We start from the raw sequence: 23,003 nt of genomic DNA, 5'->3' as shown, positions 1-23,003 counted from the left end.
TAGATGCGAATATCAAAAAGGTAAATGCCACAAAAGTTCAGCTTATTGGACGCAGTGGCTTAGTTTCCCCAACAGGGAAGGAAAAAATAGCCACTCCTCATGGAGCACAGATGCTAAGTTTTGCAGAAGAAACACCCCCTCCCCCCTCTGTCAGCCTACGACTAACCCAGACAACCAGTAATCGTATAAGTTGTTGCATAAGATAATAAAGTGGAGGCCATATGCGTGCATGCCTCCATTTAGGCGCATGTGAAATATACGCATATCGCCTCCACTTTAACATTTTTAACATACGATCATTGGTTGACTGGTAAAGTTCCCACCTTGCTTGGTTACCCGATCTTCCCTAAGGTTGTTCGCAGTTTACGGGATGTACTACGGGAAGGTAGAGATGTCAATTGCTGGGAAGAAACTATGTGCATGAGCTTTGAATTACAAATCACCAAGTCCTTACCGTGCTCGGTTGTTTTGTTAATCTACTAATTATTAATGCACTCTAAGCAGAATACCCTCTTCGAATGAGTGTAATCAGTTTCGTGCCTTTTAATTCCGCCCTATTTTGCTTATCCTTTGACAGATACACATATTTCGACTACCAATTGTAATCTTCCTCAGTGTAAGTTATCCAGTGGCTAATTATTAATGCACGCAGAACGTCGAAGATGTTGTAAATCATAGAGATTGATACCACCCGGTGTCAACATATTGAGGGAGCTCTGAGATACCAAAAACTGAGTTCACCAAAAACAACTAGAAAAGTAGTGAACGCGCAATCGGCGCAAGGTTGCCGATACCGTGTAAAACTAGCGAGGTTGTAATCCCAGTAATCAATCAATATTAGAGCCTAAAGCGGGTTGTTGCAAATTTGCATGGAGCCAAGCTTTCTTATGTATCGTGCTAATTTTTCCGCTGTGCACCAATCGTTTATATTAATACCTACATCGTTGCCCCAATTTGACCTCCTTCAGTGAGAGTAATGACCATCAATCAAGGGTTGGTCAACTCCAAGCTAATCATAATGATCACGAGTTGGCAAATTCCTTAATTCGTACGTCACTGCTGCTCGTGATCAACGCGTATCACAATTGACCGAAAAAAACCTCTATACTTTACTATGCTTGCACTTCATTGGCCAATCTCCACTGCTGTGGAGCGTGAAATGGAGTGATGTGTGAACGATTGGATTTCTGTAAACCCATCTTGCTCGGCTCATTTTCGGTGCATTATAGGTATCTCCCATGGCAAAACAATCAACTAAACAAAAACAACCATCGCCCGGCATCTCAACCAACCAGGAGTGCGTTGAGAAATGCACCAACATTATGCAAGGCACACAGCAAAAGAAAAATCATACGAAGCGAGAAAGATTGCTCTTTCTGCTCGTTGAAAGGGGAAAAATGCCATTCATACCTTCTTGTGTTGGCATCGCCTTTGCGTTGGCCTACAAAGCAGGAAGCCAACAATGGACCGCGCATAAACCGCGCGAGAGAGATGTTTTAGCAAATTTCGCTCCACGTTGCTCCAACTTCGATTAAGGGGGGAATAAACAACGAAACTGGCGCGCATGCGGCCACCCTGTCTGTCTCTCTGGTCGTGGTCGGGTTCAATCAGCAGGCTCAAAAGCTCAGCCGGTTCGCGGTTTTGGCTGTGACGATTCAGTGACTGACTGGTTGGTTGGTTGGTATATTGCAACAGCAGTAGTCAGTGGCAGCAGAGAGTTGCTTTTCTATTTGTAAGCAAAAGCAAATATTGCTCGGTGGATTTGTGCGTTGTTCGATGCCAGTTAAGAAACCAGATCGCATAACTTCCTTCTTGCTGTTGGTTGTAAGACAAATACGAGAAAGACGACGACGACGATGTGGTACAGATAATGCATGTGAAATTAGTGGTATTGTTTTGAATTAGACCTACGAGAGTGCGGCAGTCGTCTTTGTGGTTGTTTTTCTTGAACAAGTCTGAGGAATGTGATTGATTTACATAAGTAGAAGATGAAAGACTTCTACAGCTTTGAAGATTCAAGTAGGTTAGTGGACTGTGATTAAATTGTAAGCAGTTTATTACATTACAGTTTTAGTTTATTCTGAGCTTCTGAAACTCATTCAAAATATAGATTTTTTTTTTAAATTCAGTACAATTTACAAAACTCCAATTAAAATTTCTGCAAAGCATTCTTTACCCAAGATTCCTAATAAGATGATTATTCATTCATATTGAAATGTTTTTAGAAATACTTTCTTGAATTCTACCGATTTTTATCTGCAATTATTCTGAGAAATAATGTTTTGCAATTCCTACGATACATTATAACGTTTTACATTATAACGATAAGTGTTTCTGACTACAAAATAGTCTGAAAAACACGAATCGGTTTATGAATCAAAAAGCATTCGTACGAGTTTTGAGGAGAATGGAATTTTTGTTCAAATTTTATATGAAAATGTGATGGTGGAAACGCTTCTTTCAGGATTCGTCTAGAGATTTCTCCTGAAATTTCTTGAAGGATCATATTCTGATTTATTGACCGTATTCTATTTATAACTTAATCATTTTATGGCTATATCGGTCTTTTTGTACTCGGAGTGTAAGGAAGTAGAGATGAAAGTGGATAATGAAATGATAGATATGATAGTGCTTGCTAGGTTGCGAACAAGTGTGAAAATTTATAGAAGGTGCACAGTTCATATGGAACCTAAATGGAATAAAAAAGTGGACTGGAACGAGAAGTTGATGTTTTTCCCATACTATTACATAGGCGCGTGACCGCTTGGCGATTGACGAAAGAATGTGCAGATTAAGTATCAAAGATAGATTCTACAACTCACAGCTATACTTCCTTGAGGCACTTATGGTGACTAAGACGCATTCTATACGCAGCTCGTACGCGAGTACGATCGCTGCCCAAACCGTCGTGATTAACATCATTTTAGGAGATCTAATCACTCAAGTAGACCAGGAGGTGAAACTCAGATCGAAAATTGGAAAGTTTAACACCCACCAGCTGACGAACAAAAACGGTCTACGTCTCATCGATTCGATGTCGATGCTTCCAAGACAATGACCATTCGTAGCACTTGCTTCCAACACAGCCTCCTTTATCGTTACAACTACAGATGATTACAACAATCGGCATCGCAAATCGACCACGCTCTGGAACTTCTCCGTCCGACAATCGTTAGGATCTATCGTAGCACTGAAATCGACTCTGATCACTACCTGGTGTTGGTCAAGCTCAGTGAATCAAAATTCAACCATCGCGCAACAATAATGACAATGTAGCAATCTGTATTTGATGTGACAACCCACCCAATGCGACATAAGTTTGTCCAAACCTGAAAATAATAGGATAAACATCGTACATCACAAATTTAGAAATTTTTAAGCCTTGCATTGAGATTTTTGAACAGTAACTTCAAGCCAGTAAACACTGCAACTCTGCTGAAGATCTATCATCAAACAGTTTTGATTTTGGGTTAGTAATAATTGATTATTCACGAGTTGAAAAGTACAAATCCAGCTTCCGTTTTGTCTGCAACAAAATTATTCGAGATCATGTCATTATCTGTTACCAGTAGAGGTAAAGAGCCGTGCCTTCTTTGTTGCTTGTTTTATGCCTCTTTCGTCTGACAATTCTCTTCACTGGTCAAGCTACGCCCAAAACTCTCCGTCATCAATAATGAACGGTACTTACGACCGTCATAGTACAACCGTGAGCGACCGAAGCAAATGTCGTCTCAGCATACGCTCAGAATCTCGAAGCAGCGCAGCTTTGTCGGACGAGGGTTAGCTCAATGTGGCCCGTAATAAAGTCCTGGAGGATTTACATTAAGAATATGTGAGAGAATTCCAGAATCAACTTCCGGAGGAATTCAAGAAAACTCTGCGGACATTGCAGAAGGACCTCCTGGAAAAATCAAAGAAGGAACTTCTTGAAGAATTCAGGTTTTTTCCAGGATTTTCTTCTGTAAACCCAATCTCCTGCAGAATTCATCCAAAATTTCTCCAGAAGTTGGTTCTAGGATTTCCCCAAGAATTCTGTGTAAGCTTCATCCTGAAAATCCATGCTGGATTCCTCTAGGTGTTTCTTCTGTGGTTATTCTAGGAGTTCCTTCTGGAATTTCTCCTTTTGAGAGTTCTTCTAAGTTTCTGAGGGCTTTTTTCAGGAGTTCTTTCATGAGTTCCTTCCAGATTTTCTCGTGGGTGTCTTCTAAAATAAACAAGCAGTTTCTTCTAGAATTCTTCCAAGAGGCCTTTATTGGATTCCTCAGAGTTTATGTTGTCCGTCAAGAAGTTACTTTCTCGGTTCCTCTTGGAGCTCCTTCTGAGATTTTTCCAGGAGTTCTTTCTCTGATTCGTCCAGTATTTTCTTCTGTAACTAATCCAGGTGCTCCATCTGGGATTCCTACAGGAATTGTTTTTTGGGATTCTTTTCTGGTGGATTATTCCTTGGAATTCCTCTAGATGTTCTTTCTGTGATTTCCCCAGGAATTTCAACCATGATTTCTTCCGGGACACCTTCTGAAGTTCTTTCTGATATTTCTTTAACAACTTTTTGGAGATTCTTTGGGATATTGCTTGTATTGGCTCGGCAGTCTTATACAAACAATAGGCAAACTACAATTCTCTCGTTTCGATGTTTCAGTCTTGGTTTGGAGCGGAAAAGTTCGCTTTGTATTTGTACTAGACTGCCGAGTCAATGTGCTAAGCCAGTTGAAATTTTCATCTTATTACTTTCAAGATTGATTCAGGTACTTCTTCCGAGTCACTGTGGCCTCTTTCCTCTGGATTCCTCTGAGAATTCTGTATAAGATTCCTCCAGGAGGTCCTTCTGGGAATTCTCTAGGAATTCATTAAGTAATTCAATCGAGTAATCCTTCCGGAGTTCCTCCAAAACATCCTTGCGGAATTCCTCAAGAATTTCTTGTGAGGTGCCTTCATGAACTCCTTTCAGAATTCCTTATTCTTTCCGGAAATTCCTCCAGCACTCTGCAGATTCTTCTCAGATATTCTTAATCCATATAGGAGTTTATTACTGAGTTTTTTTTTCATAGAATTAAATGCTTATAGAATTCCTCCTGGAGTTCTATCTGTGAATACTATCTGGGTATTCCAGATGTGGGCTTCGTGGCCGTGCGGTTAGGGGCGTCAGTCGTCTAACCGTTTCGTAAGCCCCGGGGTGTGGGTTCGATTCCCGCTCCAGTCGGTGAAAAATTTTCGTAAAACGGAAAATTCTCCACTGGAGCACTGGATGTTTCGTGTGTTGTCCGTTGTCTCATGTTAGTGATCGTTCAGTCTGTGCAACCTCTGGTTGAAGATGTCTTTTTATGAATCAAAAGACTTGCAAATGTTCCAATAGAAGGAATTATAGATAAAAATCCTAAATAAATGAATTTAGGATCTTCTAGAGGAATTTCAGAAGTCCTGGTGGAATCTTTGAGAGAATTTCCGGAACTCCTTGAGGAACCCCGTAAGGCAGTCCTAAAAAATCCCGAAAATAATCTCTGAAGAAATCTCGCAAGAACATATGGAAGAATCCCAGAAATCCCAGAACGTTCCCAAATTATGTTCATCATAAGAACCTTTAATCATTATCCTAGTCCGAAACACGCCGGCATCCACCATCAATCTGGACAAAGGCAATGCGTTAACAACAAGGGCACGAAACGTAAAAGAAAATATTCTCAGCAACCGCGGCGAGCAGTGCGCCATAGATGTTACAGGGAAATTACTGGGGAGTATATTCGGTGTGAATAGAATGGAATATCAAATAAGTATCATACTTGAGGAACACGCTTGAGGTCTTGTCAAGGGGTAGCCTTGTCTTGGTTGATTTTGTAGAAAATTCACATACATTTTGGAAGGCCTATAGTATACTTCTAATGTATACCATTAGAAAACACAAATTAGTTCCCAAAATATGGTTTTCCCACACATTGTCTTCCTGAAAGGATTAAGGAGTATCTGGGAGTATCAGGGGTAGTCCCCGGTGGTTACAGGATATTTTAGAAGAGTGTCATAGGGCCGGCCTAAGAAGGGTTCCCTTGGAAGATTGAGGGGGATTTCAGAGGCGTTTTCGGTTATACAGAGGATACAGACGATTTCAACGAGGTGTCATGGTGGTTTCAGAGCGATTTCCAAGTGGTTAGAAGGAAGTTCTTCTTTCGGGAGGATTCGAGAGTTCCTGAAGACTTCAGGGATCTTTAGCAATGGTTTCAGGGGGTTTCGGGGAAATTTTAGGAGCGTTGCAGTGGGTTCCAGGGGATTTCGGTGCCATAAAAATTCTAGGGTTTCAGGAGAATTTAGGGGTTTGAAAGCAGTTTTCAGTTTCTAGGGGAGTCGGGATTTAGCTTTAGAGGATTATAGGAGGTGTCAGGTGAACTTCAGTTCATGAGGAATTTCAGTGTGGTTTTTAGGCTATTCGGGGATATTTCAAGAAAGTTTCAGAGAGGGCTTTACTGGGGTTTCAGAGGCATTTCAAGATGATACAAAAGGTTTTAGGGGGTTTAATGGAGATTCGAGTGTTAAGGGAGTTTCAGGGGGGGGGGGGGGGTGTCAGATCGGCTTCAGGAGAGTTTCAGTGTCCTACCAGAAGAGTTCCATGGTGTTGCAAAGAAATTGCAGGGGCCCTCAGAGGAGTTCAGGGATATTGAAGGGAGTTTACAAAAAGTTTTCAGGAGATTTTGAGCTCTTTTCATGAGGTTTCAAGGGGTTTTGAGGATCATGTCAGGTTATTCTTGGATATCAAGTTAAAGATGTCTCGCGATGAGCACTTTGAGCGACTTGACTGCAAGACGTCCGTTCAATTGTGACAAAGAAACCAGTGATCGTGTGCTATTCGTACGGGTAGTTGCCTTGACAATATGGTGGAAATAGAGAGAAACCTAAAACCAATTAACCCTCTAATAGCACAGCGTAACAAAAAATAACTTTTTGTCTGTCTCAAGAGCAAACTTGTGTGTCTCCGAAGGGTTTTGGGCCGCTGAATCCGAATCCGGGCTAAGATTTGCTCTGACACGTCACAATTTTGAGCTATACCTCAATTTATAGGGCAAAATATGCGATTTTGGGCTTTTTTGACTGCAAGCCTTTAAGCAAGGAAGTATTTTTTTTAAGAAATCAAAAGGTTAATTGGTCAATTAACATCTAAATTAAAGACTCATGCAAAATATTTTGTTTTACCAAATCGAATTTGATAGTTTTAAGCGATTTATGATAGGTACGATATTTCCCATACAAGTCATCCTCCAAAAGTTGCATGCAAGTTTTCATACTAACGTAAAATGCTTAAATCTATCAAATTTGATTAGGTAAAACGAAATATTTTGCATGAGTCGTTAATTTAGATGTTAATTGACCAATTAACCTTTTGATTGCTTTAAAAAATATTTCTAAGCTTAATGGCTTGCAGTCAAAAAAGCCCAAAATCGCATATTTTGCCCTATAAATTGAGGTATAGCTCAAAATTGTGACGTGTTAGAGCAAATCTGAGCCCAGATTCGGATTCAGCGGCCCAAAATCCTTCGGAGACACATAAGTTTGCTCTTGAGACAAAAAAATGTTGCGCTGTGTAGCCAATCCCGCCTTTAGACGGGGTATAGTTTGAGAATTTTTGTAATTTCTGTTTCGTGGAAAATCAATTTTTTTATATTTTTGGCTGATATTTAGGACTATTCTGTATATCTCAAAATGTTTTTCGTTGTATTTTTAAGCGTATTTACATTTTTTAAAAATCATTGAAAAATTGATGTTTTAGTCACCTTTTAAAAATCATTGTTTATTTTGTATTGAATCGCTACAATTAACATATTTTAAATTTTTCCCAAATTATTTTATCCTTGTATAATAGTTTAAGGGAATCGAATACACTCTTAAATTATTTTCCTTAAAATTACTCGGAAAATAAAATTTTCTGCGAACAAAATTTAAAATAATGATATTTCAACTATAATCATAAAATCTCAAAATGTTTTCATCTCAAAAAATCCGTTCCTCAAATTGGCTTCCAGAAAAAATATAAAAGTGTGGGCATGTTCTAAAATAAAAATTAGAAAAATCAAAAACTGAAATTTACGAAATCGAGAATTGAAAAGAATCATCTTCCAAAACATGTTTAAATCGATTTTAGATGACGAAAAATGATATTTAGATCAAAATCAAAAATTTGGGTATTAGAGGGTTAATGATATCATAATTCCTAATTTCTAAACACATTCAAAACTAAATCTTGTTGAGCATACGTGATTTTTTACTTTGTATCTATGTCTTTTTAGGAAGTTCTTATGTGACATGTAAAAAATGCCTAAAAATTCAAATTTCACCAAATAGTAAATCGTGAATAACTCAAAAACGGATAGAAAAAATGCCATGCTGTCTTCGGCAAAGTTTTTCCTCATAAAGTTTCCTATCTTTTTATGGAAATTGTTTTAAATTAGCATGAAATTATGATGAAATACTTTTTATGATGGGTAAAATGCAAAGTATATAAAAATGGCATATTTTAGTAAATTTAAAAATTCAAAAAGTTACCTACAAAACATGTCGTTAATTATTTTTCTCAAGTATTTTGGATCTATATCAAGCTGTTAAAAATATAAAAATGATGGATGTTGTCAGTTTTTGTACGGTAAAAAATATTTGAATGAAATTTATTACGAAAAATGTCTATTTTTCAATAATCTCACCGGGACGACCTATAAACGTATTTCTGAAAGTTTCCGTCATACAAAAGTTTGTTTCTAACACCCTTCATTTGCATAGTGAGCCCCAAGATTTTTGACTATGTGCAATTTTGGGACACGCTACTACTTACCTATAACATCAGAGAATGGCTAGCTTGATTTCAAGCAGACTTTAAGGGGGCTTCAGCAGGGTTCATGTGGTGTTTCTGGGAGTTTAATGGGTATTTCAGAATGTTTTACCCGCCGTAATCCCTCCTTAAACCTTACCCCAAGTCTTCTAATTGATTTGTAGGCAATTGAATTTGTTTTAAGAAAGGCTAAGTACTATGCGATTCATTTACTCATACTGAAAAATTGCAATAAGAAGGCACAGAATGTTGTGAATTGAAAAAAATCATAGAATAATTTGTGATAAAAATCGCGATCTAGTAGGATTTGAACCCACGGCTCTGTATTTCTTGGACCAACGCTTTACCCAACTTAGCCACCTAACAGGAGTCAAGATGAGTAAATTTATGGCTTCGAAACTGTTTTGAAATCTCCACAAAAATAAACATGTTTCTTGGGCATCGTCAGTGAAAAATATGTTTTTTTTTAACAAAAAGATACCTCTCCAGACCACTGCGCTTTCCACACTTTGACTTACCTTTGTGAACTGATGGTAAAGGTTCAAATTTTGAAACATATTCTAAAACAATCCAACAAAACAACAACAATTGGCTGTTGATCATCCAAATTAGGATAAAATCGTTTTATTTTCCAAAATTCCATTTTGATGAAACTTTGAAGCGATATCCTCTCGTGTAAATGCAAGACAAATGGTTCTTAGAAAGATATTATATAATCAATCGTATTGCGATGATAATTTAGTCTTTTGATGCCTTCGCAGCTCCAATTTTTACAGACCTTGGAGAGCTTTAAGATTTATTTTAATGCTTACGGGTCGGCCCAGAGATATTCGAAACAGTCGTGACTCAGATGGCTCAATCTTCTCCAGCACAGAAAGTCAGTGCAGTGCTTTCCGGAGAGTGCTTAAATCGTACTTCAAACAGTCATCATGCAAACGACGACCTACTCGGACGTACTCGGAAAGCTTCCTCTAAGTCAATTCGCTCAGTTTTCTAGGTGGTATTTCAACGAGCAAAGCACCCGTTGTAGCGCTGCAGCGAACCAGGTGCGGCGAGAGACACCACCGCTCGGGGTGAGATTATTAAAGTTTAAGCACACAATTTACGCGATTCGGCAACAACCATCGACGAAGCCACGCTTGTAGAATCGTGTAGCTTTATGAGAATGAGTCACAGCGGTGCGGTGCGATCGGTGATCGCACGCTATTCACCGAAGACAGGTGACTTGTTTCAGCTTCTGCTCGCCTGGTATTTTTAAGCTCGATCGTGGCGCTCCGACTCTTTGGGGATTTGAAAGTATGTCCACCGCCGGGTCTGGACCGACGATCTGGAGATAGACGATCGAGCTACGTCGGGGAGAAGTGAACGATCTCTGTCGATCGAAAGGGAAAGTTTTTTTTTCGGGCTGCTGATCGGGTTTGTCGTTTGGTTATCGAGGACTAGTTTTGGTAGGTTTTGATAAATATGTTAAGTATGCGTATCTGATTCGGTGGGGTTCATGTTGAGAAAGAGAATAACCACGAATAACCCAACAAAAAGAAACAAAGTTCACTTGCAGAACGGGTACCCATCGATGACGGGTGTGCGGTTGATACATATTTCAAATTTACGTAACTCGTTCGGATTGATTGTGACCAATTTCTAATTATGATTGGATTAACCGCAGCATTTTCGATTTCGTTACATTTCTTTCATGGTCGAAGTCGTGCTGATCGATGTGAGAAATGTCGAAAAGGTAGCGCTCTGGCCGTATGTGTTGTTGTGAAATTGTGGGAGCAGCTTGATACCGATTGAAGATCACGTTGGTCACGCCGCGCCGGTTTGAAGAGAACAACGGTTGCGATAGTTTTGCTATGGTTCGCGGTTTGAGGAATTTTTGCAAGTCTCACCAGGGTTGCCAACAGATTTCTATATGTATCCATAGTCGTTCACAATATCAAAATTTTTCCAAAATTGATGCATGTCTCTATATTTGGCAACCCTGCCTTTTAACAAACATTACAACATATTCCGTTGCACTCACGCCGTTCAGAAACCTTCAACTCTGGCAGCAGAGGAGGAATCTAGATCGTCATCATTTTAACTCGCCGTCATGCTCAGGTTGCTTAGCAAGTGATCATCACCGCTGCTGCTCAGTCACCTTCGCCACCTTCTATAAACCGCGATGCGATCACCATCATCTGCGCTGTGTGCATCCTGTGAATTTAATTGCTTTTAGGTCTTAACCGTATCGCTTACTCACACCAGCACATCCGCCACCCCCATGGACAGGCAGGCTGCGGTCACAACCATTTGAGATGGCATTTTGCAAGAAAAACTCAGCACATCGCAGTTCCCCCCGAACAGAAGACAACCTTCATGGAAGAGTAGCATCTTTTCTTTAGAAACGAACGCTCTATGCCACGAGTACTGGTACACACCGTGCCGCCGCCGCCGCTAGTTCTCTCCCTTTATTTGCTGTGAAAAAGTGTCATTTTTTGTGCTGAGCACCTGAAGCTTTTGCTCGCGGATGATCGTCTAGGTCTAGGAGACCAGAGGTGGTGCATAGCGCTTCACGCTCATACAGTGCTTGACTTGCAATTAATGGATGATCGGGCTTCAGGGCGTCGAGTTCAACTATCTGTTTGTAATGTTTGCAGCAAATCATCCAGGTGAATAGTGTGCATAGTTTAAACAAACAGTGTATGGGTAAACGATCAACCGCCATAGAAGAACAAAAAGAGAAGATCATCATCAGTGTACTCGCCTAAAGTGATTGCGAAATACCCCCTGTGGTACCACCTCAGAAGAAGATTGAGTGCTAAAGTTCTGCTGGTTCACCAGTCAGCGTCAGACAGAAAAAAAACCATGGGAACGAAGATAGAATACGTCGACTCGAGTCACATGTACGCGACCAACTACATCAGAAACTCGAAGGCGATCGCAGTGCTGTGGGCAATTTTTAGCATTTGCTACGCGATCATCAGTGTTGTGGCGTTTGTCACACCCGGTAAGTACCTCACCACCATGCATATATGTAGCCTTTTACGGAGTTGGGTAGATGTTTTGTACCGTCTATGGGTATGTGCGCGATTTGTTTGTTTGTTTTAACAGCTGACTTTCGTGGTTGTTCTTTTACAGGTGGTGTTATATGGGTTGCAAAGTGGCATTTCAAAACCTATTATACAATCGTTACAAGTTGACAAACAGAGTCCACTTGCGAACGTAAGGGTTGTTCACCATTTGTGTGGGTCAATTTGAAATGTGTATCATAGAGTTGAACGTTGTGGGTTTAAACACAGGTCATCGGTAGCTAACCCGACCAGAATGAAATAACACAATATTGACATTCTTTTGGGGATACGACTGAGGTTATGTACACCCGATTCTTTTTTTTGCACGGGTCTGGTTTTTGCTGTAACTCAGTCAATTTTTAACCGATTTTCATGAAATTTTGTACACATGTAGGCACGGTTAGTACTATTAGTGCATGGTTTTAGAGCCTAAAATACCTCAAACCAGTCGCCATATTGAGTTTTTGGCCGCCGTCTTGAATATTCTGTGTGCCTTTTTTTGGACCTCGGTTTTAGAGCCCAAAACTTCTTAAAACAGTCGCCATATTGGATGGTAGGCAACCATCTTGGATTTTGGGCTGCCATCTTGGATATTCTGGATACCTTTTGTGGAAACTGGAAAACTTTCTCATTCCAAATATACCAATATGACATGGTTTTAGATCCTAAAATAACTTAAAATTGCCACCATTTTGAATGGGGCACGTTCGGTGTAGTACTAGGTTTGTAGGGCCTGTCCATAAACTACGTAGACTCATTTTGGGCATTCTCAGACCCCCCCCCTCCCCCTCCGTAGACTTCTGTTCATACAAAATTTTCGAAATTTGTATGGAGCGTAGACTTTGGCCAGACCCCCCCGTCCCCCCCTAAGAGTCTACGTAGTTTATGGACAGGCCCTAATGAGCTGAATTAGTATGGTGAGAAGGTCAGTTCTCTGTTTCTGCAATGAAATGATACAAAAAGTGTAGGTATTATGATTCCTTGCCTAATTTGATGCTGTTTGAGCAAAACTTTGGATAACTATGTTGTTTATGTTGCAAGAAATGGAGAAAACAACAACATTGTTGCCCAAAGTTTTGCTCAAACAGCATCAAATTAGGCAAGGAATCATAATACCCACACTTTTTGCACAATTTAATTGCAGAAACGGAGAATTGACCTTCTCATCATACTAAAATTCAGCTCATTACTACAAATCTAGTACTTCACCGATCTGTCCTATTGTGGAACGCCATTTTGAATTTTGGGCCGCCATCTTGTGTACTCTGGTTCCCAGTTTTGTACTCCGGGCATCTTCTCCCTACCAAATATACAAACATTGCATTGTTTGGAGCCTCAAGCTCCTTTAATCAGTCGCCATCTTGAATTGTGGACCACCATGTTCGATTTGGGGCCGCCATCTAGAATATTCTGGTCGCCATTTCTCGACTCCAGACATCTTCATACTCACTCTATGCATATTAGTATGGGAGACGCTTGTATGGAAAAAATAAATCCTCGCTCCAGTCGACTTTTTAGATCCCATTCAGGTCCCATATGAACCGTACAAAATTTCAGCGCAATCGGTGAAACTATAATTTAGCGCAAGCGGTTTAAAGTTTGCATAGGATTTACTATGGGAAAAGTTGCACTTTCAAACAAAAAATCCCAGAGATCGCCCTCTATCGCCTTAATTCAAATCGATCATTGCTTCTTGTAGAAAAATCATTTATGAAACTTTCCTTCGAAGACCGCAAAACGATTGGATGCTTATGGAAAAAGTTATTGATTTATTACCGATTAGTGATCCAACGAACGGATTTTTGTTTTGCTTTATCAGCAGCACTGCTGCTGCCGTTGTTGCTTGGGGTGGCGGGAGGCATCACCACCCCCAGAAACAGCAGCATCCAAGGCAGCAGCTACAGTGCTGCTAATAATACAAAACAAAAAGCCATTCGTTGGATCACTAATCGGTAATAAATCAATAACTTTTTCCACAAGCATCCAATCGTGTTGCGGTCTTCGAAGGAAAGTTTCATAAATGATTTTTCTACAAGAAATGTCGATTTGAATTAAGGAGACAAGGGGCGACCTCTCGGATTTTTTATCTGAAAGTGTAACTTTTCCCATAGTAAATCCTATGAAAACTTTGAACCGCTTGCGCTAAATTATAGTTTCACCGATTGCGCTGAAATTTTGCACAGTTCATCTGGGACCTAAATGGAATCAAAAATGTCGACTGGAGCGAGAATTTGATGTGTGTCCCATACTAATGCATATTCCATGGTTTTAGAGCCTAAAACTCCTTAAAATAGCCGCCATCTTGAATTGTGAGCCGTCACATAGAATTTTGGTTCACCATCTGGTTCCCGTTTTTGGAATCCGAAAATCTTCTCCATACACTGAAAGACAGCTTGCGGTAATCATCAGCATAAAAATGTTTTCAAATTTACCATGGCAAAGCGTGATCATCGACCCACAAACGCTTCTTGTGTGCGTTTTGTTTCCTCTCGTATCAACCGATTCGATAGCCTAGTGGTAGCGTGCGAGCCTGGTGATCTCAAGGTTCTTGGTTCGAATCCGGTTGCCAACAGAAACTTTTTTTTAATTGTAAATCGGGTTCATGGTGAAATTGAAAACATTAATCTGTTGAAATGAAAGGAAATTCAGTCTGCAAACAATTAGTTGCGTTGTGTATTTAATAATTTACCCTCAGAATAGAGTTGTCCACCGCAAGCCGTCTTTCAGTGTATCAAATATAGTCATCCATATTGTACAGATTAAGAGCGTTTAACGCACCTTAAAACAGCCACCTTTTAAAAATTGTGTGCCGCCATTTTGAATTATAGGTCGCCAAGTCAAAAAATCGTCAACCTTGCTGACCTTGATTACAAAAATCGGCATAATTTGATGTGTCGCATGATGGGGTTTGGTTCAGTTTTATTATATGACCAGTTCCACCGGTGCTAGTCCGGATCATTAAAACGGTCATAACTCCGGAACGCCTTGTTCGATCCGGACCATTTTAATAGCAAACAATGCGGTATAATTTTGGTTCGATTCTTGTTTAAATCCGTGGAGTCGACGAATGGGAAGTGTCTTAAAAATGAGTGAACTTTTTTTGCGCACAGACAAACATACATACACACATACATACATCATCTTAATTCGTCGAACTGAGTTGATTGGTACATGTGACTTGATCATCCGAGCTTTTCATCGAAAAATCGATTTTGGAGTGAACATGTAGCCTTTCCAAGACACAGTGTTCGAGAAAGACAAAAAAGGACCATCGATTTCGAATGGAAATGCTCAGAAGAAGGATGTTTCTATAGGATTTGAAGTGCAGTGGTTTGTCGATTTTATCACTAGTCGCTTTAATCACTACACACCCAAATACACGGTTTTCATTTCGAATGCGTGATTCTCTAAAACATTAAAATCAATCTAAAATAGCACAGAACATGAAATTGTAGTTTTTCAACTACATATTATGTAAAAATACGGTTAATAAATTCTACAGGTTACCGATTAAAACAAAAACATTATTTTTAGTTTTATCAATTTTACAGTTTTATTTTATTCACGGTGAAATTTCTTTTGACTTCGATAAAACCTAAAAACTACGAATTCTTCAAAAAAAAACCCGTATAGTAAAAAAGTTGTATTTTCGATTCGACACTTACCACGAAACCCGGGTAGACGTGAATATCATAATCATATCTCAAAACGATCAAATTTTTACGTCATACCTTAATTTGATAATGGTGAGATATTCAAAAAGTTGCCAAATATCTGCTCAATATCTCATCGTGATATAATTTCAAAATTAGTACTTAATTTGATCTTCAGAAAGTATTGTGCAACCCTAGGTACAACCCGCTGTATAAATGTCGAAATTTCTCAGCATTGCGCATGAATACTAACTTTCGTGTATATTTTCGTTATAAACCGTCCCCAAAGTATGCAACACTTCAGGGGATAGGGAATTTATAAATTACGTAACGCTTCAGAGGAATAGGGAAACAGCCTAGCGTTATGACCCAAACAAACAAGTTGAGGTTTTCATAAAAAAAACGCATTATGGATGCCCCCAGATCCTAATAAACCAACCACTGCCAACAACCGTGTTCAAAATGCTTATGTTGCACGAAATGGTGAAAACAATAACACAGTTACCCAAGTGGACCCGAGTGGATAACTGACACTGAGGAAGATTACAAGTGGTAGTCGAAATACGCGTATCTGTCAAAGGATAAGAAAAATAGGGCGGAATTAAAAGGTACGAAACTGAATTACACTCATTCGAAGAGGGTATTCTGCTTAGAGGGTTCGAAAAGTCGGTACAAAACCCAAATTTTTTGCTAAAACGGCATTGAATTAGGCAAGACATCATGATAGCCACGCTTTTTGAATCATTTCATTGCAGAAATGGAGAATTTACCTTCTTATTATACAAAAATTCAGCTCATTACTCTGTTTGTCCCTATTCGTTTTTTTTCGAGAGTGACAAATATTTTTGTTTGCTCGGTACACCTTTTGACATGTCAAAAGTGCACTGAAAGACGGCTTGCGGTTGAAATTGCTATTCTGAGGGTCAATTTAAATACACAAGGCCACTAAATTTGTGCAGACTGAGTTTAATTTTTCAATTTTACCATGGATCCGATTTACAATTAAAAATAGTTTCTGTTGGCAACCGAATTCGAACCAAGAACCTTGAGATCACCAGGCTCGCACGCTACCACTCGGCTATCGAACCGGTTGACATGGGATGAAGCAAAACGCACACAAGAAGCGTTTGTTGGTCGATGATCACGTTTTGCCATGGTAAATTTGAAAACATTTTTATGCTGGTCATTACCACAAGCCGTCTTTCAGTGTGGTCAAATATTTGGCATTGGTCAAAGAGTGTCATACTAGCTTCAGTTTGCAACTTTTGGGTTGAAACTGTATTAATATTCTGCAACCGAACATTTATTATTGAAAAATTTGAAAAATACTACTTAAGATCAAAATTGGCTCTTCACATTTCCATGTGCAACATCCACAAATCTGAAAATTACTGCTCAAGATCAAAATCAGTTCTTTCACACATTTATCTATAGCATCCGAAAATTGTAAGATCTGAAAACTACTATTAAAGATCAAAATTTGCTCTTTCACACACTCATCTACAACATGGCGCGATCAAACCAACACAACTACCATTAGCCGCAAACACCTTGGAAAACGTAGAGCTTGATGCTCTTGTTACCTACTATTTTCAGATATGAGTCGTAGTGCAGTGGTAATGTCACTGATCATAAACCACAAGGTCACAAGTTCGATTCTGGTCGCCTTTCCTTTGTTTTTTTTTTAACTCTAATCCATCTGTCAGATCATGTTTTGATATTGGTTTCATGTTTTACAGCCCAGATCTGCCCAGATATTAGTTTGATCTTATAATATCTAAATGAGATTTTATTGTGTTCTTCCCCATACTAATTTTTGATCTTATTTTTGATCTTTTATCTCTTATGTCAAACAAACCCATAGCTAAATATGATCTTGAGTACTTCTCTGAGTAACATCAAATGATGATATTGATATGATTTTATCTTCTTCTCGGGAACCCTTACATTTAATTGCCTGTGAGTAATGAAAATGATGTTTTTTTTTCGATGCGAAAGTTGATTTTAAATATGGTAATTTGGCATTCATTTTAAAATTTCTCAGGCAATCCTAATGAGAATTGAGATTTGAGCTTGAGCTTGATTGATCGCCCGTGGATGCTACACCAGTATTGTCAGACCAGCTACACTCACACAAGGAACCAATGAGATATCTGCCGGGACTAAGCAGACATCCTCGTTGTGTTAGTGTTATCTTCTATTTTTAGGCGTCAATGGCACTTTCCATGCAACGTCAGGTTGCCGTCTAATGTGGAGAAGGGGAAGGAACTGATGATGGGAATCGTTTGTATCTGCGACAGACGCAATATACCTCTGCATCTGCACAAATTCACGCGGATTTTTGAGTTTAGGTGGGATATGGTTGGCAGAGGGTTCACACATTTGGTGCGTGGATACCAGGCGTAGAATTAGTGTGTTCATTACACTGAAGATGATGCGGCACAGTTCGCTCGGCTGCATAACTCGTAAGTGTTGTCTGATGAATTCTGTACTGTGAAAGTTGAAAGGACAGGAAGCAGCTTTTCAAGCCGTTTCTGTAATACCGATGGCAATGGACATACATGAGTTGTAAATGTAGAGAGGAAGGAGAAAGAATATAGAAAGATACAAAGTAGGAGGAAAGGGGCGGACCAGGGATTGAACCCTGGACTTATTGCATACGGTAGCAACTAGACCACTAAGCCTGTCTCTATTCAGAAATTCCCAATTGAAATTGCTCAAGAGATACACATCAAAATTTAAAAAAAAAAATACAGAATTGCGCTTTTGAAATTACCGAAGTATTTGCAATTGAAAGTACCGAGTAATTCTCAATTTTTGAAAGAAAAACCCGTAAACATTTCTGAAAAACTGCCCGAGAAATTCTCGAAAGATGTGACGAAGGAATTTCATTGGAGTTTCATCAAATGTTAGTTACAATCAAAAAAAAAATCGAATGAAATTGCCAAAAGAACTCTTGATGCAATTGTGATCAGTCAATAAAAAATGAAAATATTCTAAAGGGATGAAGACATTTTTATGAAAATTTCCTAAGGACTTAGCATATTTTGCTGTGTTGAAATAATTCCATATTCTTAATCTGCATGCCAAACTGAGCCGAAATCCAAATTTTCATGAATTTTGGTGCCCGGGAACCTATACCAAATACCAAAATAAAGTTCTAAACATCTGATAAAAATCACAGTGGCTCAGAAAAAGGTGCTCTTTCGTGTGAAATGAAAAAATCTATACATTTGTGAAAATTTAAAAATCCAATTCTCAAAAAATATGACAAAGAAATTTCGGCAAAAATACCCAAAAAATGCTATAGGAATTGCAAAAGGAATTACCGAACGATTTTCGAAGCACAATGAAGGAATTACAAAATAAGTTTCTAAAAGAGTTGCATGAGAAATTCTTCAAAGGAAACACTGATGAGATTCCTAAACAGTTTTTCGAAGCAAGTGACAAAGGAATAGCCGAAGATGATCTCTAAGAAACTTCAGCAGGAATTCCAGAGATCATCACCCATGAATTCACGAATAAATAGTCCAAAGAATTCACATAGGAATTACAGAAGGAATTGACAAAAGTACTACTGTGGGAGTTTTTAAAGAAATTGCCGAAGAAATTCCGAAAGGGGTTGAAAAAGAAATTCTCAAAGTGGTTACCGAAGAAAGACCCTAAATATTCTGAAGGAATTCCAAAGGAATAGTCGTGTCATTGGCAAGGAGGCATTGTGAGGTATTCCTAGAGCTGAAATAGATACCAAAGGCATTACCGAAGCAATAAAAAATAGATTAAGCAACCAAAAGAACTAAGCTGGTGGTTTGGAAAAAACCAAAAGAGCTGGTGTAGTAATTTCCTTAAAAGCTTGAGAAATTTCTAATGACAAAGAAACTTAAAAAAATCCGAATAAATTTATAAAAAAATATACCAGCAGTTCCCAAAGTATTATTTCAAACGTATTACCGAAGAAACTCCTAAAAGGCCGCTTAAATTTCCAAAGTGATTACTAAATAATTACCGAAAGGAATTGCCAGAGAAATGCAAAAGAATTTCCAATGAAATTGTTGAGAAAACTTCCTTAGTAATTTCCAAAATAAAGTTCCCAACAATTTCCTGAAATTTCTGTCCCGTGCGTGAAAAGATGATTTAGAATCGCGCATCAGTTTGCTTCACAAAGCTTGTGTATAGGGATTTATTGGAATCCTAGCTATCTGCTCCTTTTGACTATTTAGTTCAGGGGTTTTCAGATCGTGCACCGCGGTGCACTTGGTGCACCGCATAGCTTTGACAAGTGCACCGCGGCACCTAATAAATTCAACCTCCACTTTAATATTTATTACAGGTCGGGCTCGATTATCCAGAGTCAGGTTCATAAGCTCCCCCGTTCTGAAGAACGCAACGCTCTACAAATCTGAAATTTTGGCTGATTACTAAACAAGGTTGGTCGTCCAAATTTCAGCTTTATGCACCATTCCGTTCCCCAGATATATATTTGGAAAGCTTCAGAACCCGACACCTGATATTTGGGTCCGACCTGTATTTTGCTTTTCAATACACTTGATGATTGCTAAAAAAATCAATGGAAGAAATCTGATAAAGAACATGGAAGTCACACGGCAATACCATTGACAGGTATTCCATGTGATCGTGAAAAAGTCATCATAAAATTGGCAAAAAGCTGTAAAAAAAATTTACCAAAAAATGTCAGAAATACCAGAACGATTTTTTTTTCGAGGATTCGTGGGAATCCATAACAACAGACATTCTACAAGAAATCTGCAATGTATCTTGAACATATTCAACAAAAATCTAACAATAAATCCATGTTTTCCATGCTTTCAACTAAAAACTTATGATTCTCAAAAGAGATTTCTCCCGATCTCCTTTAGTTCGCTAAAATATCTGGAAGAAATCTATCAGAAATCTTATTAGTATTGTGCCAAAGTTCTGACAATATACTTTCCATTGATCTCAACTGGATTTTGCTCTCCACAAACAAAAACCTAGTGATTGTCTCAGGGGCCAGAGTCTAACATAAACACACTAAATTTCATTTAGAAGCTAACTCAAACCCACGATTGATCCATGATTCTTGTAAGGAATACACAGACATTTATATTTATTTTGGCAATAATTTCAATTAAAAAACAAACTAGCTATCTCACTCAATATTTTGAAAGAACCCAGTATTATCTCTGCAAGAAAATATACAAAGTTGGACAACCTTGTCACCCAAAGCTTGGACAAATAACGAAAAAATTAAGTCAGTGTAATAATCGTACTATTGTTAGAAAATAAATCATCGACGAATGTATGCCTTTGGAGTTAATTTCAAAAATACTACTGCATTTTTATAAACTTAAAATTGCATGTTTTGACAGAAATGAATAGGTGCACCGAAAAGTAAATAATTTCTTAAAAGTGCACCGCGAGCCAAAAGTCGTGATTTAGTTGAATTGTACATCTTTGATCAATAATTAGACATTTTACGAAGTGTATGAACATACTTATGACAGGGAATGAATGAACAAAGAGAAGCATTCAGCTGACAATGAATGCGGTGAAAATCGAATGAAAAATTGAGAATGTCAATCTTCACTTCGGATCTTCGAATTTGATACACTCTGTTCGGTTTACACTCCCATAGGGATTGTCACAACTCGCGTTGATATTAACCTTCCGTAACTCGCGCGGTTGACCACCACCTTCAGCACCACGCTAACGTTGAGTAAAAAAAGCGAGATTTTTTCAACGTGTTGTACAAAATTTAACAGCGCGATCGCTCGAGAGTTAAGTTTGAAACTAAAATAAAGACTGGACTCGAAAAAAATGAGACACACAAAATAATGTATAACTTTTGATTGCGTTCATAAAAAAAGATGATTTTTTTAACCAGGAATAGCATATGGTGTGTAGTTAATACCCTAAAAATTTCATCAAAATCGGTTCAGTATTGGCGCAAATATTGGCGATACAATAAAATAAGATTTTGGAAATTTTGGGCGTCCATTTTAAAAATTGTTTAGGCTGTAACTTTGTTGTTAGCTCATCAAAACGTCTAACAATATGACTGTAAGTTCTCCGAGTAAGGCATAATAAGTGGTGAAAATTTCGTCATAATCGGTTCAGTACTTTTTTTTAACCATTCAAACAAAAAAACGGGTTTTTCAAATTTTGGGCACTTTTTAACATTTTAAAATCAGTGTGCACTATTTTGACTGTAGAATTGGCAACACTGTCTCGATTTTTATGAAATTTTGACAGTGTAAAATTGTTGTGTTAAACTGTTTTCAGTGAAAATTTCAGCCATTTTTGTTGAACACTTTAAAAGTTAGAGCATTTTGAATGTCACTATATCAAAAACCACATATGCTTATTGCGACATAGTGCTACATATATGGCTCTAACTTTATAACGGTTAGATCAAATTGAATGAAATTTTGTCACAATACTACTACATATATACTAATAGTACATAAAAATTTTCATTGAAATCGGCTCAGTATTTTTGGCTCTACAGTTTTAGGTAAAAAAGTGATATTTTTTAAATTGTTTGTTCGCCCAAGATTCTCAAATGGTAAGTCTCTTGTTTCGACGATATCTCCACCAACACTTAACCGATTTTGATGAAATTTTTACGGTATTAGCTACGCATAATGTACTATTCCTGGTCAAAAAATCTGCGATTTTTGTGCACGCAATCAAAAGTTATACATTGTTCTTTGTGTCTCATTTTTTTCGAGTCCACTGCCGTGTGCAGCATAGTTGTCCCATGTTCTATGGGAATCCCTATTAACATGGGACAACTATGCTGCACACGGCAGTCCAGTCTTTACTAACTTTCTTTATTATACAGTAGTTAAAAGGAATGAAATTCTTACAATTGTCTTGGGAAACTATTCATGTGTACTCATGATTGTTTTAATGCAATATAACAAATCGTCTTTTACGAAAATTCCAATATTCAATTAAAAAATCGAAGGAATTGCAATTGCCGCAAATTGATGGAGGTGAAAAATGGTCTAGTTTTGATTGGTCTAATCAAATAATTAATTTGATTTTTTTCTCAGCCGCAATAATGGTAGCATACAAAACAAACGATAACAAAGCGAGAAAAATGTGTAAACCGCACCGATATGCCGGATTACACTGAACCAATTTATTCATTACCCTATTACTTCACCATCTGGCGGAACCTTCGCTGCCGCAACCCCAGCAATGGTGGACTGTGGGAGATTGCACTTTGAAATTTATTCAAAATTTTTTGGGCATGTTGTAGTCTTGATTTATGTTTTAAGGGATTAACGTATAGGTCATAGTACATTCTGGCTAGGGCCTATTAACACTATTTTTGTACCTTCAGTTTTGACTACCTAATGCAATTTGACTTCTACGTTGTACCACTGTGCACCGGCCGATGATAATAATTCTGGAGCTCGATTTGAATAGGTCGTATGTGCTTCTGTCGATAAAAAATTCGATCAGTTTATTTTAGTTATTGTAGCA

General features: G+C 38.3%; 1 protein-coding gene across 7 annotated transcripts in view; it reads left to right on the top strand.

Moving 5' to 3' along the window:
* The window catches only part of LOC109404762 (LHFPL tetraspan subfamily member 3 protein), a 79,392-nt gene that overhangs the window by 8,426 nt on the left and 47,963 nt on the right, over window positions 1-23,003 (top strand). For all 7 annotated transcript variants that reach the window (XM_062854524.1, XM_062854525.1, XM_029870289.2 and 4 more), the window contains exon 2: window positions 11,443-11,792. In XM_062854524.1, coding sequence (XP_062710508.1) covers window positions 11,651-11,792 — 142 coding nt within the window. In that variant the 5' untranslated portion in view covers window positions 11,443-11,650. The remainder of the gene's footprint in view (window positions 1-11,442; window positions 11,793-23,003) is intronic.

This window comes from Aedes albopictus, chromosome 2 (genome assembly GCF_035046485.1).
Source record: "Aedes albopictus strain Foshan chromosome 2, AalbF5, whole genome shotgun sequence".
In the NCBI taxonomy this organism is placed as follows: domain Eukaryota; kingdom Metazoa; phylum Arthropoda; class Insecta; order Diptera; family Culicidae; genus Aedes; species Aedes albopictus.
This window is presented reverse-complemented; position numbering and strand designations above follow the sequence as displayed.